The sequence below is a fragment of the Bactrocera oleae genome, chromosome 6 (genome assembly GCF_042242935.1).
Source record: "Bactrocera oleae isolate idBacOlea1 chromosome 6, idBacOlea1, whole genome shotgun sequence".
Lineage (NCBI taxonomy): Eukaryota > Metazoa > Arthropoda > Insecta > Diptera > Tephritidae > Bactrocera > Bactrocera oleae.
The window spans coordinates 12,938,099-12,965,815 of NC_091540.1; the positions used below are offsets into that span (position 1 = coordinate 12,938,099).

The 27,717-nt window shown below is 36.0% G+C and overlaps 1 protein-coding gene across 6 annotated transcripts in view; it reads right to left on the minus strand.

Annotated features, from left to right (window-relative positions):
• Positions 1-9,014: 9,014 nt before the first annotated feature.
• The window catches only part of Rgl (Ral guanine nucleotide dissociation stimulator-like), a 38,227-nt gene continuing 19,524 nt past the window's right edge, over positions 9,015-27,717 (minus strand). For 5 of the 6 annotated variants that reach the window (XM_036360820.2, XM_036360817.2, XM_036360818.2 and 2 more), the window contains 5 exons: positions 12,417-12,518; positions 11,347-12,219; positions 11,118-11,270; positions 10,892-11,041; positions 9,015-10,758 (listed from right to left, as the gene is read on the minus strand). In XM_036360820.2, coding sequence (XP_036216713.1) covers positions 9,748-10,758; positions 10,892-11,041; positions 11,118-11,270; positions 11,347-12,219; positions 12,417-12,518 — 2,289 coding nt within the window. In that variant the 3' untranslated portion in view covers positions 9,015-9,747. Of the gene's footprint in view, positions 10,759-10,891; positions 11,042-11,117; positions 11,271-11,346; positions 12,220-12,416; positions 12,519-20,660; positions 21,828-27,717 lie in introns of all 6 variants that reach the window. The other variant, XM_014244230.3, reaches the window with a different exon arrangement.

The following is a 27,717-nucleotide window of genomic DNA, read 5'->3' on the forward strand; positions in this document are numbered from 1 at the left end:
GGCGACGACCGCCATCCTCAACGCTATACCGACAAATTACCTAAAAAAGTCATTCGATAACCTTCTTAAAAGTGCAAAACGTTGTATTCAAGCGGAAGGAGACTCATCGTTTTTTAATAAAAAACCTGAAACTATTGAATTGCACCTTGTATAAATTCACTTCAATCTAAATATTATATTAGTCAATAAAATGTGTTCTCTTTTGTTAAGTTGTATGAAAAAAGTTATCTCGGAGGCAGCAAATCTTTCTGAAACATAAGATAGTTAAACGCTTGTTCCACATATAATCGAACGAAACGATGGGAATATATTTATTTTAGTATAGAAACCAAATCCGGAATAACTTTGTCTCACAAACTCCAGCCCTTAGCAAAAGTGTTTAATTCAATTGAAAAATGTACAACTTTGATTTCAAGCGTTAACGCCCCCCTCTTAAACAATCGTCATTTCAAAACACTTGTAATCGTTCGAAAGTGAATTCAAAACGGGCGTCTCTACCCACTAGTAACGCACAGGTGAAAAGAGAGCCAGAGTGTAATTATGAAAGGAGAGAGTGTATCAGTATGGCTCAGAGCACCAAGGAACGTGCCAAGCGAAACAAAGTGGTGGAAAGCTTTGTTGAAGCAACGAGCACTTGCAGCAACGAGAAAGGAAAAGGAAATGTGTAACACAGTATAAAATATGCAATAACAGAAGAGTAATGTTAAACGAGCGATTAGTTCGGCTCAGTTATAACGTACTAAGTGGTCGCTGCTGCCAACAACACTATACTACTAATTTTATTTTTGTTTTAATAAAAAACTCGTTAATTTTTCTATTTTAAAACAATTTTTCTCGCAAACAAAATCAACTAAGTTGACTACAATTAAAAGAAGGCAGCAACAGCTGCAAGCAACACATGCTGTTGTTAAGCCACGCTTTGTGATCACAATGTGTTGCGCATTGTTGCACGTTGCAGCTGGCAACATGTGCTTTGCGTACGACAGCTTCCAGCTGCCACAGATGCTGCTGCTTTGTTTCGTTACTATAGTTGCTGTTTGTTTTTTTTTTTTTTTTGTTATTCATTTTGCAAGTCATTTGGGACACGGTAAAATATATTGAACTCGCCTGCAGCGAAATGTCAAAACAGCAATAGCAATGTCCTCAGCAATGCAATTAAATGCAAACAAAAGCAAAGTCATCAATGACGAAGGCAATGAACAGAAAGGGTGGCAAGAGGGTATTGAGTGAGCGAGTGTTGATGTTTTCAGTAAAACGTTGAAGATTCGATGGATGTGGCAAAGGCAGAAAAATCATTTAACGAAGGTGATGCAACGCGTAGATATGTCAGCTGCTTGTTGGTTGATGGTCGTGGGTTTGTATGCATTGGCGGGGTGTTCTTTCAATTGTGTACCATCATAACTGTTTGCATAAATGGAAATTCTTACCTGAAAATATTTTCCCCCATTTCGTAATTTGCCTTTTCCTACTGTAGTAAGTAGTTTTTCTTTTATTGAACAATTTCTTGTTGCAATTTTCGTTATGAGTAAGAAACATATTTACAAATTCTAAGAACCTTTTGAGATGAGAACTAAATTAGTTCGTTTTATGCGCAGCAATATGAATAATATATTCAGACAAGCTGAAAAATGTTAAGCATTTCAAGTGTTTCAAAAGTTCAAGTTCGATTACAGCTAAGTGACAGCACAAAGCTATGCCAAAGAGGAGCTCAGCACCCATTGTGCAGCTCACAGATAATCGTGTTGATGTCGTAAGTCGGTGAAAAACACGTATTTCCTGCAGAATATCATTTATTTTTAATAAAATAATTATACCCTGAACAGGGTATTACAAACTGAACAAGCGGAATCAAGTGCTTGTATGGGAAACTCTTTCATTTGACGAGCTATCTTCACGAAATTTGGCATGTATTATTATTTGAGGTAACAATGTAATCTCCGAAGAAATTATTCAGATCGAATGACTATAACATATAGCTGCCATACAAATTGAACAATCGGAATGAAGTGCTTGTATGTAAAACGCTGTCATTTGACGAGCTATCTTCCGAAATTTGGCATGTATTATTATTTAAGGCATTAATCTAATATCCGAAGAAATTGTATAGATCGGACGACTATAGCATATAGTTGCCATATTAACTGAACGAAATTAGGCACGAGTTATTGCTTAAGGCAACAAATTCTTCTCCACAGAAAGTGGTCAGATCAGATCACTATATCATATAGCTGCCATACAAATTGAACGTTCGGAATAAAGTTCTTGTAAGGGGCCTTTGTACTTGTTAAGGGTATTATAGCTTCGGCGCAACCGATGTTAACGTTTTTTCTTATTTTTAAATTGCTAATAGACTAGTTATAATTTTTTTTACTAGTTGACGTCTTTACTGTTAATATTTTGACACTTCAGTTTCTAATCTATTTTACACTTAAATATTCAATATATTTCTTTAAAATTAATATTTCCTAAATCACAATGTCATTCCAATTGGCTGTAATTATCTTTTAACTTTTTTAATTATGGAAGAAGCATCTAAATTTAAACTAATTCCAAGTTTTGATTTTTAACGTCACTTTTAAGTTCAAAACACACACATGTGCATATGTATTTAATGGCATACCTAACACATAAAAGTCAAATCATTTCGGCTTGTTTGCCACTTTTGTTGTTGCATTGTTATTTTTATCACTATGATGCTCTTGCTTCATTATGTGACTATGTAACTATTTTTCGACAGCGTCATATTGTCTGTGGTTTTATTGATTTTTGTTGTTTTTATAGCTTTTGATGATGTTTGCTGTAAGCGCTCGAAATGGTGTTGATATTGGTGCTTTGGTGCCTATTATGTTGCGACAGCATGCTTGACTCGCCATGTGATACAGCATGCGCACACATATAAATGTGTTTATGCGCTCTCGTGTGTGTGTGTGTGGTCATTATAGTGGTGCCTTCATGTCTGCGCATAATTATGTGCGAGTTGTTGTACTAACTGGCGCACGGAACTTTGTAAACAAGTGTATTTACACGTGAATACGTGTAAGTGTAGTTGTGGTTGCTTGTGACGAAATAGTTTTTGGGGCAAATTTAAATGGGACACCCTCTAGGCATAATAAACACAAACGTCCACACACATACCAACCGATGGCACTGCTTGACTGCTTGCTAACGGCGCTTGAGTGGGCAAACAAGTACATGAACTCATAATGACGTCACTGTTAACCCTTTTTCACGTGCACAGCACACAACTGCAATCGGGAGCAACATATGTATTACAAACTTCTGAAGCAGTGAATCACAGCAATATCGCGCTGTCAGTCACTCATACGCCCCGTACGCCCGCACCATTCGCAAACGTTAGCCGACAGCCACCTACATACATGCATACATAGATACACACACACACACATTCCGCCGCGTTCGCTAGTAGTTTCTGCAGTTGTCTTCTCTCTTGTCTGTCAAATATTGCACTCGCAATCGCAATCGCGGCGTCGAGTATGTCATTGAGGGCTCACTTGCGTAGTTCCAAAGTTTAATTGAAGTGCGGCCGAGTGCCACACGAGTGGGCAGGAGTGACACAGCGGTGGCAGGAGTAAAACGAATGCCGCTTCATAACTTCTGGTGCCAAATGCAACGCCTGTGTATGAATGCATATGTATATGTGTGTGTGTCAGCTTTAACACTAGCTTTCGCGCTTGCGGCGCAGCGTTCGTACGTGTCGGGCGGCTTGTACCGCGATTTGTTGCCGTTGAATCGGAAAAGGTCAAAGAAAATTGTTTTTCCTTGTTTTTTCCTTTTTGTTTTATTTTTATTTTTTTATTTTTTGTTTTGTTTTTGCAATTCATTGCAACCGGTTTTGTGTTTGTGCATGTTTGCAGCTCAGCGTATTGATTCGCGATTGAAATTCCTTGCAATTTGTATGCACATCTTGAAAGGATTTGCTTGTCTATGAGTACATGACACAGGATTTGCTGGAATATTCAGCTCAAGTATATGCGCTTAGTGTACGTATACAGAAATTGGGAGCAGATGCCATTAGTTTAATAAGTAGTCGAAAGGAAGAAACGCTGCACAGCATTGGCCTATAACGATGTGCATGCAAATGATATTGAAGAAATGCAAGAAAATGTCTGTATGTATGTGAGATTTATGTGAGCGCAGTACTGGCAGTAAAAGCAAGCATTCTTGAGGCGAGCAGTAGATGTTGCCATGGAAATGAATTCCTTAGTGCTGCAAGTAAGAAAGGATTTGAGTTCAAGTGGAAAAGAATTGTACTTACTCATTTAACTCGCAAGTTGGAATATTGCAAGCAGAATATGCATATTTCGCATTCCAAAAATATATAATATATTGTGATGGGGTCATGAAGTAGTATTAAAATGTAAGCAAAGAGTACTCCGGTGCATTGCTCAAAAAGATTTATTTATAAGTACACATTTTTTTCTAGTAATTAAGGGGTTACATGGGTTTCGTCGAGCAAAAAACACCCTATTTTCAATAATTTTTTTTTTCATATAAAAAATCAAATATATTATTCAAGCTTTATATTTTACTGACGATATATTTTTGATAAAGATTTTGTAAAATTTTCAAAAGAAACTGTTTAAAACTTGGTCATTACGGCGTCATTTCCCAGTCCCTCGGAAAAAAGGTGCTTCCGTGTTGACAGCAGAACTTCTGACAGGATCATCAAAAGTGAAAGAAAAAAATATGTGTTTGAACTAAGACCATTAACTAGGTATTGAATTGTAATTGAAAGAAGATAACTGTACTTGAATTCAAGACCTTGTAAAGTATATCTGGAAGATCTGTGTAAAATTTCATTAAGATCGGTTGAGAGTTCGCGTCAAAATCTTGACAACCGACTTTGAAAACACAGTTTCGAGAAAAACGCGTTTAAAGTTTTAACCAACGATATAGCTGACCTCCAGCGCGCTACTTTTCAAAGCTGTATCTCCAAAACTATTACTGGTATCAACTTGAGAATTTATGACAATATTCTAGAGATGTTATAGAATTAAAAAAAAAAAACACAATTTAAAAAAATTTTGTTTTTTGAAGCCGTGAAACCCTAGAAACCCCATAAGAAATATGCAATTCAGAGAAATTGTGAAAATTAATCTTCCGAGTTACATACATATCTACATATGTAGCCGGCACTGTAACAGTGAAATCACATGCGCCTACACATATGCTTTAAAAATGTATTCAAAGAGCATTATGCGAAGTATATTGAGAATAATAATACAATAAGCTCGAGTTTTGCCTTCAAAAGGGTAGCTAAAATCAGAGAATGTTATTCTTATCCTTTGCCTTTTAGAAATTGTTTATGCAACCCACAAAAATGTGTTGAAGTCCAATTTTATTGCATATTCTGGGGCTTTAACCAATAATCCTCTTACATAATTCAACGGATTATTTTAAATTACAACAATTATTACTTTACTACTAATATGCAAATGTAAGTCAGCATGCGCATAATTCATTTAAGAACATTCTTTAAGTCTATTTATAGCCTTTTCCCCGTTTCGGTCTTTGCGTGTTGTATTTCTAAAGTTTCAAAGTTCTATTTTTCGTTATTCCCTCTTGTGAAAATATCAAATTAGTATTTTTTAACATTTGCGCCTTCTCTATTCATTAACATTATTCTCTGGTTTAGATATGCTAGTAGCTGTCTTTGATTGATCATTTCTCTATGCTCTTATCAAAAAATTTACATCTGAAAGCAACAACAAAGTTATCGAGTTAAATTGAAGCAGAAGAGTAATCAGATACCTCATTAAAGTGGTATAACCGCTTTCTTCAATGTTGCCCAGTTGGTTTTGCATATTTTAGCTCACTTTTTTTATTGTGAATGGTTCATATGACAAATTAAGTTAAAAATTCTTTTTTTCTTGTATTTTGAAGACATAAGACTTAAAAGCAATAATAATAATTAATATAAACCCTAAATAATTAGTTACAGCAACATTTTTTAACGCGAAATATAAAATTTCGCCACTAAGAAAGCATCTTAACACTACTGCGCATGCGTCAGAAGACATGTTAGCGCAGGGTTGCACCACAAGTGCTGTCTGTTTGTTTGTGTATCTGATATAGAAGTAGTTTGTTCGATTCACTGGAGAGTAATAGCTTAAACACAATACGAGCGACGGCGAATATTCGTCGTACTCGGCACCGCCGTCGGACGAATTTTTGCCGAGTGTTGACGTGTTGCCGCCATGTAAAACACAATACGGACGATTTTCGTCGCAGCTAGTGTGTATTACATGCTCAAAAATATCACAATAAATGATAAACCAAACATAAACAATCTAAATATTGTCAACGCAAACCTTTTCTTAAATTTTTTTTGGAAAATTCTTAAGGCTTTTACTGAAAATAACCTTTTATTAATATGGTAATGCCGTTTTTGCCGCCCAGGTCGGCGATAAAATTCAAAATAGCTCCATCCCAAAAATCGTCATGGTGGTCGAAATTGGCTGCCGCCGCGTATTGTGTTCATCTTCATAAAGAATCGTGTGTTCTAATCACCGACGTATTTCGTTTAAGCTATAACGCTTGGCGAATCGAAGACAGCTAGTAACTTCGAAGAATGCGCAGAGTGCTTGTAGCCTACAGTGTTTCATTTTACATATGATAATTTATTATCTTTACGCAGTTTACTTACGATTAACCCATAATATATGTTCTTTAAACATATACTTTGAATAGCTATTGAGTCTTAAAGCGCATCTAGTCGAGCTTTGCATACTATAATAAAAAATTAGGGCTTACATCAATTGTATTACGAAGCTATTATTTCCGTTAGTGCACTGTAAACATGAAACTTCACCATAATTCGACATAATTCGACATACTAACACTAAATTCATTACCCAAAGACAACAATCGATGGCATTTGTAAACGTGTGCTACATTCTTGGCCAGAGTTTGCATAAATACCGAAGCCAATTTGTCTATCGAAGTGTGCTGGTGGAGTGAGTGAACGCAAACTTGCACTTGACGCCAATAGCCGTGAGTGAATCACCTTAACCTTCGTAACGCCATTACAATAGCCTTAACTGCAAGTGTTTACTGGCAACGAAGCATGCTACTCATATATTTACATACATGCATACCATAATACAACAACATTTTCAAATTCCTTCAGTTATTACGTAGTTAGCCAAGTTTATTTGGTAACTAAGAACTTTAAGAATGTTTGTAAACAAATTTCACTGCTAATTTCGTAAATCGAACTTTGAAATTACACATCAAAACTTCAGAGGGTGTGTTGTTAAGGGGGATGAGTAATTTTTGCAAACAAAGAAGTTAATTTAATTTTGAGATGTCTAATTTTAATAAAAAAACTGAGTTTCTGTGGTGATCACTCTCGAATTTCGTTATTTATTCAAAAAGCGCTTAATTTGTTGATGTTGGAATTTAAGAAATTAACAGTATTGTTCAGTTCGGATTACTTCCGTGAGAAATACCTTGCATGATTTATTGAGTTCTAAGTTATGTAAAATTAAAATTGTAAGGCGAATTATATTGCTGTAAAAAATTATACTTTCGCTTATTCGGCGACTCTTTCTGCAACAAATTTGAAATAATTGCGCCTAAATGTAAGCAACATTTATAAGTCCACTAATGTTACGCGGAAAATAATATAAAACTTTTTCTAAATTATTCTTTAACTTGGTTCTTCTATAATTTGAAACACAACTATTTCAAGTACCGTTATCAATTATTTATTCCAACAATTTCTTAATATATATACTGTACAATACATTTCTTGTACTTGAAAAGCACAATATTGCGTAACTGTAATGCATTATCTTTATTAAACAGCTTTTTTGCACTAATTATTATTTTCGAATTTTTATTTTTTTATTTTAACCTAATTGCCACATACATTCTATGGTCAGCTGCTAATTTTATGAACATTGCACGCACACACATAAACCTTGTTGCTTAATATACACAGCTTTCGCTCTCAAAACGACCAGTTAACGATCGTAATAAATAAATGAGAATGCATGCAATTTGTGGCCAACTTTTGTGTTGCCAGCATTGCCAGCGGCCAATCAGTGACAAAAATAAAAATAAAGCCAAAACTGTGTACGCGTGTTACCGTTGGCAAAATGCCCTAATTGCTCGTCTCTATAAATGGCGGAGCGAGTACTCGTTAAAAACATGTGTTGGCTGCGCTAACTCCACGAATGTTTATGCAGGAAGAGAGTATATATACAGCTATGTAACTCAATGTATGTCTATAGAAATACATTTGTACGGGTTTGCAAGGATATACAGGTTTTTTATGGAAGCATGCCTAAATATGCGTGATGAAGTTGTTAGCGTGCTTACTTGTTGTTAGTGTCTGATCTCCTCGTTATTGTGATCGTTTATCGCTTCTAGCTGTATGCTTGATATTAGAAACTAATTCTTCTAATGTTGCCAAGTTGTCAACCCTTGACCAACTACAAATCCGACTGTCGTAGTAATGACTCTTCTAACTTTCTCACAGTTCGAAGAATTCCCTTGAATTAATTTTCATTGACCATTATATAAATAAAAAACAATAAATTTATTAAAAAAAAACTTACGAAACTTATTGTTGCACAGTGCGAGATTTAAAAAAATATAAGAAAGATTTTAGGTGTAGCGAGATATGCATTCGCTCTGTGGGTCTTGAATTTACATTTTAGTTTAAAATTCCATTCTCTGCTTTCGATACTGTTCTCTAGTTCTCTTGTATAATCGACAAGGGTATAAAGCTTTTACTATTAGGTAAAAGTTCAGTACAAAATTTTAATATGAAATTTTCGACCATTTAATGTAGTTTGAAAATTAAAAAAATCTTTTTATTAGCTGAAAAAGCAAATTTTTAAGATCATTGGCTTAAACGCTATAATTTCCATTAGATGGCAGTAATTTTTTTCCACAATTTATTTATGCAATTCTTTTAGATGCCTACTCTTGCTCAGCATGTCTTCTTTGTCACCAACCTTCGCTTTTAATAAAAAAAATTGTGCTTTTGTTTATAAAAAAAAATTTATTTGAACCCCTTTAAACTATTTTTAAATTAAACATTGCTTCAAAAGGTTCCATAACACAGCGACTTTCATGCTGAACTCACTTTAAATAATTGTTATACATTTAAATCTTAATTAAAATACGACTTTAATTACAATTATTGTTTTAACTTTCCGTTTATCTTCACATTTTCTCTTTACAAGTATTTTGCAGTTATTGGTTTTTTCTCTTTAAAGCATTTTTAAAGCAATAAAACTTATACATTTAACATACAAAATAAATAAATATTTTAGCTTTTCACAAATTTATAAAATTATTTAATTATAAACGCGCAGACATAAGCGAAATTTCGAATATTACAAAAAAATACATATAAAAATTATATAAACTAATTAAATTAATTATGAACTTACAGTTATATACATACATAGCATATGATTACAAAAAAATACATACATATAAATATTTAAAAATTAAACTAAAATACAGCAATTATTTACACTAATTATTTGTCCATTATTTGAGATTACATAAATTATAAAACGTTTCCAAAATGGAAAAACATCTTTATGAGTATGAAATATATGTATTTTTACATGTAAATATAGTTATAAATCCTTTGTTATAGTTGTAGTTGTGTAGCATAAGTCACCACGCGTCAACGCCGCTCGCTTAAAGCACCAGAAGCACGAACAACGTACGGAACTGCACATGCACCGACAACCCTATGCACTAGCTACCGTTGCTGGCGCCATCTTTCTTTTTCGGCCGCAGGATGAAATTCAAATTGTAGGTCGTATTCACCGCGTAGTAGACGTTCGCGTTTCTTGGCATCACCAACTCCTTGTCGGGCAGTACCTGTGCGAGCGTATAGTCGTCGGGATCAGCCTCGAGACCGAGCTTCATCATCGCATTTCGTATGACGTGCGGTGTGCGCTCGTTGTTGCCCAACATTATGCTCTTGTATAGCACAATGCCATCCAACTCGACGTTTTCCGTTTCGTACGTCACGCGTATAATGTAAAAATCGGGCGCATTATTGGTCTTGGTGCCCGGCGATTGCACCAGCTGGGCGTTGATGATAGGCGAGCCGACATTCAGCTGTGTATTGTTGTTTCCACTGCCAGCACTGCCGCGCACACCGTTTGTCGAGTGTGAGTGCGTCATTTTCGTATTAGATTTCTGTCCGCCCGAGTTGCTCGAGTCTATGGATAGATTCGATACGCTGCTGGAGGCCGACAAGATCGATGCGTTCGGCGCCTGTGCATCACGATCGAGTGAATTGTGACGCGAACTGTAGTGCGAACTATAGCTGTTGTTCAATTCACAGTAAAATTGGGAACCGGCACCGCTGCTTGAGTTCGAAGCTATCGAATCGGTCTTGCGGTGACCATTCGAGGAGATCGTCGTGTTCGTTAGCGATGTATTCGTCGATGCGGTTGATTTGCGTGGTGCCGGCGGTGGCGACTCGAGTTGACAGGAGAGTACATGCGCCTCACGCTCATCCAGCACTAGCACCGACGCAAACCAGCGATCGAAGTTGGTGTCTTCACGCAGGTTATACGTATTGGCGGCACCCTGTAGCAATTTGATTTGCGCCAGCACTTCAAACTCTTTGCGTTTCTTGTCGAAATTGATGAGCTGGTGTTCGCCTATCGTGTCCGGTATGGCGGCGTGTATCATTGTTAAGTCGGTGAGGAAGGTGCCCAGGTAAGGTATGGTGCCATGCGACGTCTGCGTGCTCTGTGACATGGAACGAAAGTAGAAATAATTAGTAGTGTGTGCTAATGCATAGCTAAATGAGGGTGTGTCTGTTGTTCGCAGTGTAGGTCAGTTGCACCGTTTGGGTCGATACTGTTTCGCAATGTACACTCACTTGTTTCTGTATGATCTTCTGCAGATGGCGATCGTGCTCACCCACCGTATCGGCGAATTTCGCAGTGCCCTCACGCATGAGTACTTCGCGCTGCGCCCAAGCGTTGTTGTCCTCCGAAAATATTCTGGCAAGTTCACTGAAAATTTCCATCTGAAAACGACATTTAGGTTTGTTCAAATGACTCTATGGATGTGGAAAAAATGCTTCATAAGTTTACAAGTCTCACCTTTTCTTTGGGAAGCACGGCCCATATTTTTGAAAGTCTGTAAATAGGATTTGATTGCAGTCCCGATATGATTGCTTTCAGCGAAGAGAAATTCTTCAGCAAACGCAACTCTTGCGCAATGTCAATCCACGTCGCTATATTTAAAGCACGCTCCTGAAATGAAAAAACAATTCAATTATATACGCAACGTACGAAGATGATGTAAAATATTATGACTATAGAAACCCACCTGTGGTTTGAGTCTGGGCTCTATCAGTATGCTAGAAATAACTCTAAAAAGCACAGCATTAAATTGATTTATGGTAGCCACCACCGTTTCAGAGCCACTTTTGTCCCGTCGCGCCCATGTTGCACCTAGGCATTGATGTGGTATCAAGCGCTTGAATAGTTCCGAGTCCATGCGTGTCAGCTGTTCGGCAAAATGACGTACCGGTACATGCGGGAAGCGAAATGCTTGCAGAAAATGCGTGGGTCCACGAAACGCCGGTGCCAAACACAGTCCCGCAAATTGTTCTGTGAACTCAGCGTTGTATTGTTGCGGCAGCAAACCCACGCTCATGCTCATATTCATGCCACCACCGTTGGCATTTGCACCCACGCCACTCGCCAGCCATGGAGGCACACTACTTTCGCCATACACCTGCTGACGCAGTATGCGCTCCAGTCGATGCAGCACCTTCAAATGCAACTCTGAGCGCGGTAAACGCTTGGATGCGAATGTCAATATTTGCCGCAGGCTATCCTCATTCCAGTCCTCCGGAAATCCATCCAACCACACATGCAATGCCGAGACTAGTGTTTTTTTATGTTGTTCATGTATGGATGCCGCTGGGTCGTAGTTCACATCCTCAAGTTGTTGGTGCTCTTCGATCTCTTGCAGATGCTTGTCATTGAGTGTGTCGTAGCGTCGTATGAGCAGATTGAGCACCTCTTTGGGTGTGGAGAAAGTGCGATAAGTGGAGAGGAACACATTGATGAAAGTCGACTCCAATTCACCATCATCTGTGGCTAACGCCTCGACTAACCGCGCCAAAGTGGCCGCCTTCACGAAGCGCACTCGCACCGTTTCCCATTCAAGGTGACTAATTTCATCGTCCGAATCCTACAACGTCGCACAAGAGTGTAAGTGTGTCGTTATGTAAAAAACAAGAAAATTAATTAATGCATTTCCAATTGGGTTAGTCAAGGTGAAATTGCCTTTTGGGCAAACAAACTTAATTACAAAGCTTCGTAGCTTTGACTGACTGTCGGTTAGGCGGCCTGCCGCAACAGCACGTCACTTGGCGTACTCATACTTACATTATTCGCCGATGGCGTTGGTCGATGGTAGCGCACCTTCTTAAGGTAGACTGTGAAAATGGCATTCTTTTCGTGCTCCTCACCCCAGAGACGCCACGTGGGCTGCAATGGCACATAAATCAAAATGGAAAATTAAATTTTATTAAAACATTCAATTATCGGTGGCATGTTAGTATATGAAAGCAGCTAGTTTTTGACGAGGCACACAATCGATAATACATATATACATACATATAGTGTATGCATACAAAAGTAAATGCTTATATATACATATGTGGGTATGTACGTAGGTTCTATGACTCTAATAGATGTTTGTTTTCGATATGCTCACAATAAATCGATTTTGTGGCGGTTGAATGTTTTTCGAGTAAATGAAAAAGGTGAACGGGTAGAAAAATTGAGTAGAGCGCTACGTGCCTAGTTTGAAAACAGATATTGCACAAAGTATATTTTCTAATTAGCTTGCTTGTCTGATTAATTGTCAAACGTTTCTATGACATGTCTACGATTTCTTATGGCCAAAACGCTTTAATTAATTTATTCCCCTGTTATATAATAAAATTTAGTAGCAAAATCGAGTTATTGAGTGATCCTTAATTAGTGGTGTTTTAAAGAGAATTGGGCACTTGAAGGGCTTTTGAGATGCTAAAGCCATTTGAATACTGTTGTACTAACATGAAGTGTCTTATATCCAACATAAAATAATTAGAGCGCGAAAACTTTGTTGAAAAATTTTCTTGTGACGTCACTTTAGCGTTAAGCAAGTAGCAATGCAAACTTTTAACCGAGATAATAAATCACTAAATCCATGATCAATTCGTTAGATGATGAAAAAGTGATATATGCTAATTATAGAAATATATGTTACTGAGGCATATTACTGAAGCTATAAACAAAAATACCAACATGGATGTCGGAAATATTATAACCAGCTTAAATCATAGGTGTTTCAGAGCCGTTATGTAAGTAAAGACTAAACAGGTAGAGTATTCAAGTTAAAAGTACTAGAATTCAAGAAAAAGTTTCTAAAGTCTAGATAATATGACAATTATCATGGCACACGAAATAACAACTAAAAATCCGTTAACCGAGTTAAAACTTGGAAAATAGGCAGGTATTTCACAAAAAATATTATAAGATGTTATATAATAAATAAATAAATATTAAACGAAATACAAATTTTATGCGCAATGAAAGTGTCGAGTTCATTTGCTGATATAATCAATATATTTACTGTAAACCAATTGGCTTTCACCGCCAATCCTATCAGTCGATATTAATTGCAATAATTGATGGCAGAAAAAACTTTCTCTCGCATCTATTTAAAAGTTTTCAATAAATGATTGATTTTATATTAAACGGAAATTAGCAGATTTTATTTTAATTACAAAAGGAAGCTATACGCCATTTCACCGCTTTGGTTGTTAATTAAAATAAATATATATTTACGAAATTCATGGCGGTTGCCATAAACAGGCCACTGAAGACACTCATGGAAAATAGTTGAATGAAATGTGGAAATGTACTTCCACTGTAAACAAATGCCAGAATTGGCTGCCAGATCGACGCACTCATATTTGCAAAATGCCTTTGCATAATATCAAATTGTTTATTAAAAAGTGAGTGGAGCGAAATTATGAATTGCAAACATCCGCTGAATGAATTCGAATTACAAGGAAAGACTCATACTAATTACACATACAAGCACAGTTACATATATATATATATATAATCGAGCAATATATTTATATATATGTATATATATATATTTTTGTAGACGTAAAAATTTAAATCTCATAGTTACACACACACACACATAAAAATTTAAATGCGCTGAAACATTAATTGAAAAGCACGTTCAACAATAGCAGTGTACCGCAGCAAAGCCTCCATGAATATGTATGTATGTGTATATGTGTGTAGCCGACTAGTGGCAATGCCTTGCTATATATGCAAATGCTCAACATGGCAAATTAAATTAAAAAACACAGCATTTTCCACATAATTACATGAATTGCATATGCAACACAGTCGTTTTATGCCCCTCATACACACAAGCACACACACACTCATGCATTCACATGTACATATGTGTGGCTCATTTATGTAGAGCCGCAGCAGCCGCCCACCCCTGTGGGTCATTAGCTGGTAGCGCCGTATGCCTGGTACGCGACTCGCGCTTTAATTGAAACTAAATTGAACGCTTTCACTGACAGCAGTTGCAGTGTTGGTCATGAATTCAATTATGTATCAGCGCAACAACAATAAAGCGACCATCTAAAATAGTTTATAATGCTAGTGGCAAAGCAAGTTCATTCAATTATTATTACATAATAGCGCGGCGAGTATGTGTGTATCAATGCTGGCACGAGGGCGGCTCATATTAGCAACCGATCCCGTGGCTGCGCTAACCCGAGTGCATGCAAATATTATTATTATTATTAATTTTTTTTTTGTTGCCAATCTAAAGAGTTTTTTCGTTGTTTTTTTAATTTTGAAACTGACGTTAATTTAGGCTTCAAAGACCCATTGAATACGTGCATACGTACTCATATCCAAATTGCCGTTGTATTTAAAGAAATTTTTTTGGAATTTCAACCAAAAACAGTGCTAAGCCCCGAAACCTGAGAAATCAGAATAGGTTCGGGCTTGACAGCACTGTTTTAATTGCCGCAAATATACAGAGTGCATAGAAGACTCTGAACACGCATTTCAGTGCCCCCGTTTTTTAAATATTAGCGAAAAGTTAAAATCTACACTCGGTAGTCTAACGGTGGAAACCTTGACAGCACATATGTATGTGTCAGTCCTCTGATAAATGGAAAGCTGTCAGCGAAGCGTCAGCTCTAATTATGACAAAACTGAGATACTTACAACAGATTAGGAGTCAGTCAGTCCGTACTGTAGAGGAGGCTTAAATGTCCTTTTCTCTCCCATAAAGTAATACTTAATCCGGTGGTTCCGTGGGAGAGATATGAGATGGGAGTAGGTTAGGTTTAGCGAATTAAAGTTCCGCACTTCGGCTTTCGATGCTTCCCCCTACTATAATATAAAAAAAAATAAAATGAAAAAAAATAAAAACCTGTGCACCAAGCTGTTCTACATTGTATGTATCAAATAGCTATTTAATATTCTCATAATATAAGAAACCGCCAGCATGGGGTACAGTGGCTTTTCCGCTTTTCACGACAAAGGCTGATTGGCAGCCAGAGCAAAATATTTGGCACTCGCTTTACTTTTATTGTAGCCACCGCCCACCAAGCAACTTTTCAATCATTTATTTATATGATTTTTGTTTGTGTAAATAGGCTGCTGCAGACATATGTTACTTATTATGATTATGAACGCACGGCCAGCATTTAATTTTCATTTCTGCCCCAAGAAAACCGATCGCTAAGGCACACTCGCTGGCAGTTTGTTTACAAATTTGCCGGTTTTCCACATACAATTTTCGCAATTCCACAGAAATCGTTTGGTTTGCTCAACTGATTGAGGATTGCGAGGGCGCACACCCGTGTCGGAAGATAATACAGTATTTTATTTTTTTTACGAAATTCGCGGACGCTTGTTTTTTTTTTTTGCTTTACGATTTTTAATACTCTTGCAACATGTTGCTATAGAGTATAATAGTTTTGTTCACCTAACGGTTGTTTGTATCACCTAAAACTAATCGAGTTAGATATAGCGTAATATATACAGGATCAGGATGAAGAGACGAGTTGAAATCCGGGTGACTGCCTGAGTGTTCTTAATAAAACTCAGAGAGCATTTGTTGCTGTTAATAATATGTAGTAATGCCGTAAATAGATAAAATTGGGTCAATTTTTATATAAAGTTTTGCCGGCGGTTACACCCGAAGTTAGCCCTTCCTTATTGTTTTTTTTTTTTTGGTAATTTTATATTTTATGGCTTGTTTGCACATAAATATTTATTTAATACAAGTATGTGTATGTATGCATGTGTGGGTGCGCATGTGTAATCGCTAAATGTTTGGCATGCCGCTCTTGAAAGATTTTTCACTAATTGTGCACTTAAAAATTCGTATTCAAGATTAAGTACCGTTAATTGTGTTGAAATATCCACAAACATACTTGTAAAACGAATCAAAAAACAATAACAACAAAACTATGAATATTTTTCTTTGTACATAAAGACACATTTTCTTTATTTATAACTTTTTTCTACTTTTTTCTTAATTTTTTGAGGCAATTTTCCAAAAGTTTATGAGATGCTTCAATTTAAGCAGTGTTTGGGCCATATTTCCATATTATTTAGACACTTAGCTGTGTTTTCGAATATATGTGCAATTAGCACAATTATTCGCCAATTTATTGGTTTCCAAGGCAAATTATTTTAAGGTAAGCCGACTGCAAATGAGGTGGTATCCGTTAAAAATATAAACATAATTTTGAAGAAAGAATTTCTTTGATCTTTTTGAGAATGCATATATCAAGTGTATGCACAATAATTTTTAATTAATGCTTTCTGCGGTTAAAAATAATGCGGTTGTCGCTACTAACTTACTGACTCATATGCGCATTAGGGTATGTATAATTTGCTGTTTTTTGTTTTATTAGAAAAAGTGTGCAAAATATTTGTTGATCTGTCATTATTAGACCTCAAACTAAAAACGAAAGACGTGTAAAGCAAAAATGTAAAAAAAGCAAACTATAAAATCCGAAGCCTAAGGTCCACAATTATTGCAATTCTTTAGAGTTCTAGTGACTCCAAAAATGTATGTCTTACAAATATCATAACAACAAAATATATGAAAAATAGTGTGAAATCTATTATTTCCCTTTGTGGAATGATCTCTTCCAAAGCAGAACTAATAAAAAAAACGTTGCTGCTATTTTGGTGAAACGATTCTAAAAGTTTGGAAATCAAACTTGACTTGAGCTAACTTATGTTATCATCAAAAGTATTATTTGCATAAGCATTGATCTACCTTAGTGTATTTACATTTGTATAATTTTTACTTTCAGCAATATTATTTAATTTTACATTTTGGATTGAAAAGCTCAATGAAAGCTCAAATTCGGTGAATGCATAGCAACACATTTCGCTGCCTTATCTCAGCGTTATCAACAATGACGATTAATCGCGCATACCTACGTACAAACAAACAACTCTGCTTGAAATAATAACACGTTGTACGATAAACAATATTGCAAATAAAACATAAACAATCCCTGACCCAGCTGTTTGACGCCTGTCCATCCCCACTCTAACGCCCACGCGTGACGACTTTTCCCTCTATTAGCTTTGACAGTTCGACATTTCGCTTGTGCGTCGCAGAGAGTGTTTATATAAATAGCCACAGAAAGAAGCGTCTATAAAAAATTAGAAGCAAAAAACCAAACGCCTTTTCAATGTTACCCTAAAAATAAGGACAAACAATAAAAGTCGATACACAGGTTGGTTGAAAAGTTTCGGCTCTCACCAAGAAATAGCACTACTAGCTTAAAAAAAATTTCCCTCAAGTTGGTAAAGGTAAAACAATCAACTCTAAGTATTATAGCAGCCTTTTGGAGCAGCTGAATGAAAAAATGCGGGAGAAAAGATCTGGCTTGCAGCACAAAAAGATAAATTTTATAAGGACAATGCAACTGCTCACAAAAGTGTTTTAACAATGACAAAATTCAACCAATTAAAGTAAAAATTGCTTGAGCATACACCGTATTCACCAGATTTGGCTCCCAGCGACTACTACCTCTTCAGAAACCTGAAACAATTCCTTTGTGGAAAGCTCTGAAGAAGCTATTAGCGACGAGACTTTTGCAGAGCTTCCGGAAAGTCATTACAGGGTTGGCATAAAATTATTGGAGGGTTATTGGAATAAGTGTATTGGGTATTGGTATTAAGGGTGATTATATTGAATAACGAAATATATTTCGTACCGAAAACTGTATTTTTTCATTTCGAGCGCAGAAACTTTTCAACCAAATTGTAGAAACGAAAAAAATAATCGAAAATATGCAAATCACATAAAGTTGTCAGCGCGTCAATTTGTCTAATGTGCTATCTATTGCTAAAATAAATATATATATATATACATATATGTATATGTATGTATATAACTTTATACACACAAATATGTTTGTTTGTATATATTTTGGTATTTAAAAATAAAACATGTGATTACTGCGAATTTTTTTTCCACCAATATTAAGTGTGTAGGTATTGTGAAATATGCTTGTTTGCAAAATGGTTGTTCGATTTCGGTCATTAAGTTTTTCACTGTCAGAAGTGAAGTGAAACGAAAAAAAGTCTAATCTTAAATTTTTATCGCTATGAGTTCGCTTCAACGCATTTAATGACAGCCAACAAACATCCAGCTTGTCTAAGCACTTTATAGATGTCTTAAAATCTTTTTAGCGCTCACTCTCATGCTGGAAATAGTCACTGACGTTACGTCCTTCCGTTATATATATACATGATTTTGCACACATTTAGTTTTTTAGTTATAATTTTGCATAATGAAAAAGATCCAAACTAAAATCAATGATTTTAAGTAAGTATACTTCAAATATATTCAAGTTTATTTTTTAATTACTACAAAATATCGAGACTGGCCCTGCGTTGCACGAAAGCAATCAGCTGACTCCTTTCTACGGGAAAAATCCAATTTTCGCGGATATCCTACCGTACGGTCTGCAGAAGCGGACGGTAGAAGCGGACTCTGCACCGCAGTTCAGTTACATGGCGCTCTCATACGATAGGTCGTATTAGCTGATTCGTTTTACGGTTTTGCGTCGGTGCCTGTTTCCAGCATCAAAGAGTTCTACTACCAAACTTCGCATGAAACATCTCGCTTACAAATATACATATGCATGTACGTTTGTATTCAAATTTTAAGTATGGAACAAAGAGGCGAATTTTCTCGACGACTTATTGACAACTGCACTCGCACTGAACAAAGGGTTCTACGATAAACCGGTTTAGAACGGCACATTGCGTACAAATTACCGCTTTACATATTGTACGAGAAACCGAGAAGTCTTTGCTTTTACGAAAATCATAAATAAAACTGTCGATAATTTGAACAAAAGTAAACAATTTGCCAATTTATGCAATAAACTTAACTGAGGAATGCAAAAATACGAGTAAAGCAATATTTTATGGAAATAAAATAAATTTATTGAATTCCTTATTATAAATTATGTCTAAGCATATATACATGCTACTTCATGAGGTTTTGAACGTTTGATGTTTTTTGAATTTATTTACACTTTTATTTCGCATAATTTTGCTTTCAAAGCTCTCGGAAATGTTAATGAAAGGCGTGATGCAACAACTTTCTCGTTGATTAGGCAAGAGTAAGGTATTTTCGAAAAAATAAGCTTTTTGGCATCTTCATTAATATTTCGTTACTGCTTGGCATATTTTCTTCAAGATAAAGTGGTAAGTAAATGCGTCAGAGGCATAAAATCGTACACCAGAGATGGTGCAAAGTTGGTACAAGAGTGGCACCGTCCACATTTAGGTGAAACCCCATATCTCTGAACCAAATTCGGTAGGTAATATTATTCTGATATATTTATGTTACAATGCGAAAATGGGTGAAATGGAACTACACCTACGCCTACTTCCCTTATAAAACATAGTTTTAAATTCAATCTGATTTTTTCACTTTCCAGTATACAAATCAAGCACTAGTGAGTATAACGGGATACAACTTTGTACGAATAGTGTCCTTGAATTATACAACCTTCGACCAAAAATTGTTCAAATCGAACCAAAAGTATTCAAGCTCCTGGATACCGAATATAAGGACCCCAGTTCCTATTGCGAACCCTATAGCTCAATCTGTGAGATACTTATGTTATAGAAATTCGGCGAGAAACCTTTTCTGATAATTGTATGCCTGTATGTCGGGAAAGGATTAAGTCGGATCAATAATTCCTTTAGTTCTCATATACCTAATAAAAAAATTTTCGAACTTCGGGCTGAAAGTCAGTGCATATATCGGTCAATACGTGAGTTATCTTAATGAAATTGAGTGAGCGTGTTTTTCTCCTAACAGTGCAACTGTGTGTCTAAAATGGATAAAAGCTATTGAAAACCTACCCTAGCCCCAAATAAATAAGTTATTGCTTGTCATATTTTCTACAAGAAAAAGTGCTGCTACAAATCTTCTGTCTCAATCAATTAAAAGCTGTTAAAATGACTGCATTCGGTAACCACAGCACAGCTTGGAAAGTTCTTCGTCATTATTAAATCAAATATTCTGCGTTAATTTACCTTCGTGTAACAGTAATTTTTCGCATGCAAATCTTTTGTTTTCTTCGAGAGATTGCGCAAGGTGGCGCCCGTGCAGGCACACAAATATTTCAAACTGGACACCACTTTCTTCTCGGCGCTCGTGGCGTCGAGGTCATCGTACGAATGATATGAACTATTGCGGCGTGACTTCGAGAGCGGCGTGGTACATGATGAATTCGTGGGCGATTTGAAGAAGAGATCAAATGTGGGCGCCGACTTGTGATGGCGAAAATGATGGAATTGTAATGTGTGGGTTTTCACAGCATCTTTCTTAACGCTTGGCGATTCATGTGGGGCGGGGGGGTATGATTGTGGCGATTTTGGTGTACGTGGAGATGCTGGTGGTTTGGGCGATTTTGGTGCTTGATATTTTGCGTCAATGGAATGTGATTCTTGTTGTTGTTGTTGTTGTTGCTGCTGCTGATCTAACGTAGGCAACTGCTGCGGTTTTAACACATGTTTAAGCTGTTGTTGCAGCTGCTTTTGCAATTGTTGCTGTAACAGTTGTTGTTTTTGCAACAGTTGTGCTTGTTGTTGCTGCTGCTGTTGTGTTTTGATGTGTAGCAAAGTTTTCGGTTTTGGCGGTAGCGGTGGCGGCACACTGTAATCCAGCGAAGGCATTAAACTAGCGCTAACAGTTGGTTCCACTAGCTGTTGTTGTTGTTGTTGCAGCTGCTCTTGTTGTAAAGTAAGTTCACTCTGAGTTTGTGATTGCTGCGCCAGATGTTGATGCTGATGCTGATGATGGCTATGACTATGCTTGTGAAGATGTTGATGATGATGATGATGCTGATGTCTGCTTTGCTGTTGCTGTTGTTGTTGTTGTAGCAGCACGTGATTTATTTGGTTGATTTCGTGCTGCTTGCAAATCGCTGAATTGTGTAGCAACTGTTGCAACGGATGCTCACTGCTGTGGCACTTTGTCAGCTTTAGAGGTTTGGGTGGTTTGGGGGGTGGCGGTGAGGTACGTGTGGGTCGTGGCAGACGCGCTTGCTGACGCCGCAATGACTCTTGACTGCCGTTGCTCCTGCCAAAGTCAATTTGGCTGTCGTCGTCTTCGTCGTTGTTGCAAGTTGCTCGCTTTATTGTTGGGGCTGTTGTATTGGTATCTACTGCTGACGGGCTGCCACTTTCAATTATGAAACTCTATATGAAAAAATGTGCAATGAAATTGAATGCGTTCAACGAACATGACGCGGCGCATTTGCAAAACGATTGAAAAACGTAACGAATTGAAACTGAACAACGACAATATAATAACGGGAGTACATGAAACTGATTGCAATTGTTCGGTGAAAATTTTCATTGAAATTCCAAAATAAATATTTTCACTGCTATTTCTACCTATAAATTATTTTATGCAATATCCAGAAAATATAATATTTTCTAATAGATTGCTGTTTTATATAATTCTTACGCAGATCTGCACAGATCTTCTTTAGTTTTAAAGGTCAGTAGATTAAAAAAGTTGTATAGAATTCTGCATAGTCACAGTCATATGAGAACGCACTTATGCCATCTCTCTCTTACTCTCAATTCACTCACTCAGATTGCAAGTCAATCTGTCAACAATAGCTGTCATTAAACATTGCGCCTATGCCACAATATTCACTAATCAAATGAAAACAGCCGCCAAAGTCACTTCAATGAACTTGTTTCTTAATTTTTATTCAACAAATTGACCGCACAGCTTGTGGCGTATTGCGTGTGAGTTCAATGTCCATAGAACTGTAATAGATGTCTTTCAAATTACAAATATAATTAACAATTATCGCCGCAGCATGCAGCTGCCACGCAAACACACACACAAGCACACGCTCAGAGTCACAGACACAGGCACAGTTGCAAAGCGAGCGCCCACAATTGGCAAACTCGCCAAGTGTTGCGTATATGGCCGTGACCTTGACTACGCAATTTGGGTTTACTTGCGACAATTTAATAGCCAAATGAAGAGCAGGTTGACCGCGGTAGTTGCTCGCATTTGTACTACTGAGCACTGCGTCGACATTTCGGCATGGCTTGCGGGTCTGCTCGTTCGGCGAACCCTCGCGCTGTTGTAGCGGCGACGCTATTAGTAGTTGCTTGCGTCAGCGGCGGCGTCATCAATGCGCTAGCAATGTCACAAGATTTAAAGTGCTGTTCATTGTTTACCTGTACATATGTATGTATGTGTATGTGTGTTTTATAATTGGTATTTATCGTGATATTTAAACAATTAGACGTTTGCCAAAAACGAAACAAGTGAAGCTGGCAATTTAGGCGACAAGCTCGAGCACACTTCAAAGTTATGCCCGTTCGCGATGAGCTATGTTTATATAAGTACGTGGGTTTTCCTTGTATTTCCCATTACTAATTAGTGGATTTACAAAATTTGCTTATTTGTTGTTGCAAAATTGTGATAATTATTTTAAATGCCGCTGCAGCCATTAACTTGGGTTCGCATTCAAAAATTCACTTAGCACTGGACTGTATTGCGCTAGTGAAACGGCAGCCGGCTTTATGTCTCGAGTGACAATAAGTCAATCTTACATGATGTCCATTCATTCATTGAGTGTAAATGGCACATATACATGTACATATGTATATAGCACGTATTAAAAGCTTATTTGGGCTTTGTATGTATATTCAGTCAACTGATTTGCTGTTTGTTGCTTAAGGTAATTAGATATTATTTAATTTTTGTATATACATATAAATGTAAACTTCAAATTTGCTGGAGTCCACAACAAATATACTGCAGCCAAATGATCTGCCAATGAAGTCAAGTATGACACTCTATGACTTGCCAATAATTCATAGCTCTACGTCCGTAGCTTCACTCTTTAGGGTGATTTCTAGCAGTTTAGCAAATGATGAAATAGAGATGTCAGAAGTAAACAGTGCTGGTTCTCACGTCACAGTCTTCAACAGGTTTGAAACCTGATTGACGATTTTAGTGAAATTATGACTCATACCCTCTATAATGAAATATTTTGCTGCAGTCTACATCTGAGCTACACACCAAAGTTCTTGGAACAAGTTTTCAGCGCGTGAATTAAAGAAATGTTCGACTAATGTTTTAATTATACAGTCTATAATCGAGTTGTCTAAATATAAGTACAATCTATTGGGAGACTCTAGATACCAGCAACAGCTTCTAAAGCTGTCAAATTGAATGCCAACTCAAGCTGGTACAAATGACAAATATTTAATTAAATTAGACCAGTAATTGGGATTACTCGACTATACGAGTAGACTTGCTTGAAATAGAAAGCTCTTCGTAGAAACGATTATTAATCCACTAAAAAAGTTAAGAAAAAAAGAAACTAGTTTTTATCACTTTAGGGGAAGCGGAGAGAAGTTTTTAAAGCACAGTAGAAGTAGTTTTACATTGATATACACTTAAGATCAAATTTGACCCAGCCTGGTACATATGAATTGCGCGCGCAAATCGAATCAATAAATATTTTTTTCTCGATTGGTATATTGATGTTTGTTTACGACCGCAAAAATTAGACTGCGATTTTTGCCATGGAAAAATTGAACAATGAGCTTGAAAGTACGGGTTAAATTTGCTCATAAGTGTATAGCGTTTGAGATTAGAAATATTTTAAACCAAAACCTACCGGCGACACAAACTAAGCGCGCTGTTGCTGAAGCTTCGGAATGCTAACGCTTTGTAATTAAACTATTATCTTTTTATTGTAACTATGAATTTATAGTATATAATTGCGATTTAGTAAAATAGACTAGCCCTTGAACTCTTTTAGAAAAGCTCACAACATTTACATACAATTACAGCAGGCAACCTTGTGTTACTAAATTTTCGTATTGAAAACATTTTTCACCGCTGGAATTTAACTGCCTTATCGGTATAATATGCACATTATCGTATATACATACATACATGCTTATATACATATATTTCATAACACAAATGCCGCTTAGTTGGCTATAAACTTTACATTTTGCAATTATCAATGACCTCACTTCCCCTACGCTTCACCTCAATCCATTATAAACAAAGGAATGAGTGTCGCTTGAACTAAGATGTTAAATTGCATTTCAATTCAGTTTTGTTTGAGTTTTTATACTCTTGCAACATGTTGCTACAAAGTATAATAGTTTTATTCAACTAACGGTTGTTTGTATCACCTAAAACTAATCGAGATAGATACAAATAGGATTACATACCATACATATACATATAATTGATCAGGATGAAGAGACGAGTTGAAATTCGAGTGATTATCTGTCCTATAAAAACCCCTACCGATAGTGTGAAAATGGATGAAATAAGATTAGAACCCCGAACCCATATAACGGTTTTGTTAAAAACTACGAAAAACGCGATACATCAGTACGGATGATACAAGAGAACTTTATAGGAACTGCTTTCAAAATTGGACGATGGGCGTGGCAACACCCACATTTATATGAAAACCGATATCACGAGACCTGCACGACCGATTTCAACCAAACTCGGTAGCTTACATTACTATCACATCCTTATATTGCAGTGAGAAAATGGACAAAATCGAACTGCAACCACGTCCATTTTCCATATATTTTTTGACTTACCAGTACACAAGGCAAGCACTAATGAATATATTCGGATAAAACTTTGCACAAATAGTGCTTTTGAGGTATGCCGTCTCGGTTCTAAAAATTGTCAAAATCGTTCTATCTGTACAAGCCCCCACATACCGATTCTGTGAACCCTAGTGCGTATAGCTGACTTTTAGTCGAAAATATCGGTCAATCTATGAGATATATTTTTTGTATTCGGGAAAAATGTTTCTTTGATACTAATATAATATATAATATAAAATGGGTTAAATCGGGTCACTACTTCCCTTAGCTTCCTATATATACCTAATATAAAAATTTTCTAACTTCCAGTTGACTTTATACCACATATATCGGCCAATGTGGGAAATGTTTCAATGAAATTGGGAGAGCGTATTTTTCTAATGACAGTGTATCTTTGTACCTAAAATGGAATTTGAAACGTCCAGCTGACTTGACTCCATATATACATATGTATGTTTAGATTTACATATTTATAAAATTGTTTGAAAATAAGTGCTCAAGTATACCTGAGCAATGTCAAAATGTAATAAAACTTAGTGAGTCTATGACTTTCAAATAAGTTAATATGATACCATATTTAATTGGAATCCATTCACGATTTCTTCGAGCAATGAAGTTAAACCCTTTCGCTTTATTTTTAATATTGCCAACAACTAAAGTTGTTTCCCCGGCTTTGATCCTTGCAAGTTGCAAGAGTATAAAATACTCGGTTACACCCGAACTTAGCTCTTCCTTATTTGTTTTATTTGTAACTGTTATTTATTTACTTTTTGTAGTCAGTTCTCACAATTCGATTGCCTAATGAAGTAACCGGTCAGTTTTATAGTGCACACACACACACAGTTACAATCACTGCTAAAGGTGTATGTGTGTATGTAAGCTATAATTTTAAACTGAACTAACTGTTTGGAGATTCAAGGAAGTCATTGAAAATATGACATAGCACTTGCATTTATTTACAGGCATGGAGGTCAACAGTCAACATTAAATGCCATAAATGATGAGAAAAATGAATTTACATATGTATGTATTTATGTATTGATACAAAACTTTGCTTATTTTCAAACTAATTTAGAAAAATGTTTTCATTCACAAATTTTTGTTTATTTTACTTCAACCGCAAGCTGTGTGATCAAAGTGCTAGGCATGAACACAAACACACACATATATATACATGAACACATTCGGGGCATTGCCTACGCATTGTCAATACATCGCTAACGGTATATTAGCAGCGCGAATGCGTCGTGCCATATTCGTTGTTTGTGCGCGCAGTCACCACCTTTCGGCGCCGCATAAACACTTCCTAATGACCTAGCTGTCAAATGAGCTGTGCCGTTTCACACATCCTCGCCACACTCGGCACTCGCTCATATTTGGTGTGCAGTAAGAACAAAGTAAATATACACAACAGCAGGAACAAGCTTCGCTGAGGATTAGAAGAATGAAGGAGGTATGTTTCTTTATTCTTGAGCATTTAACCTTACATACACACACACATACGCATGCAGTAATACCTTACGGAAGTGTGAAAAAATGTGGTTGTAAACATATTAGGCACAAGCAAGTGCCAGACGCATTCTTCGTACACATACAACATTCATTTATAAAAAAACCTTAAGCATTGAATTTAATGGCGTTGAAATACTCAATTAAGCAGCCTGCTATCATAGGTTGAGAGTTCCTGGAAGAAACATCAAAAATGCTTCAACAGCTCCGTTTTGTTTACGCTAAGAATGTCAGATCTTCGTTTCCAGTGAAATTTTAAAATTTAATTTCTGTGTAGAAAATCTTCATTCATTAATTGCAAGTATTACTTAATTGACCGAAGTTACGAGTATTGTTAATATTTTTTTTATAGATAAATTATAATAAATTTTTTGACTGATTAAATTTCAAGAATGTATGTTCAGCCAAAAAATTAATTATAATTTAAATTTTAAATATTTATTTATTAAAATTTCAATTAAATTTTTTTTATTTTCAAATACCAAATACGGGATAAAAAAAAATAAATTTTTAAATAAAAATTTTAATGTCAAGCATATAATTAAGAAATAAAAAAAGAATTTGTTTTAGAAATCAGAACGTTATATTTTAAATTATTAATTCTTAACCCCAAACCTTTTGCATTAAAAAATAGAAATTTTATTTTTAATCCAAGAATTTTGAATGAAAAAATGCTCAACCCCAGGGTTGCAAATAATGCATAAAAAAAAATTTTAATTACTATAATTATGAAAATAAAAATAAAATCTTTATTATTTAATACCGTATTTGGCATTACGCATACCGGATTTAAAATTAAAAACTTAAAAATTGAAAAATAAAAAGAAAAATATTGAAAAATAAAAAATTAAAATTTTAATTTTAAGCGTATAAATAAGAATTTAATAAGTAATTAAAAAATTAAAATCCAAGTTTTAATCTCAAGAAATTAAAATTTTATTTTTAATTTCAACAA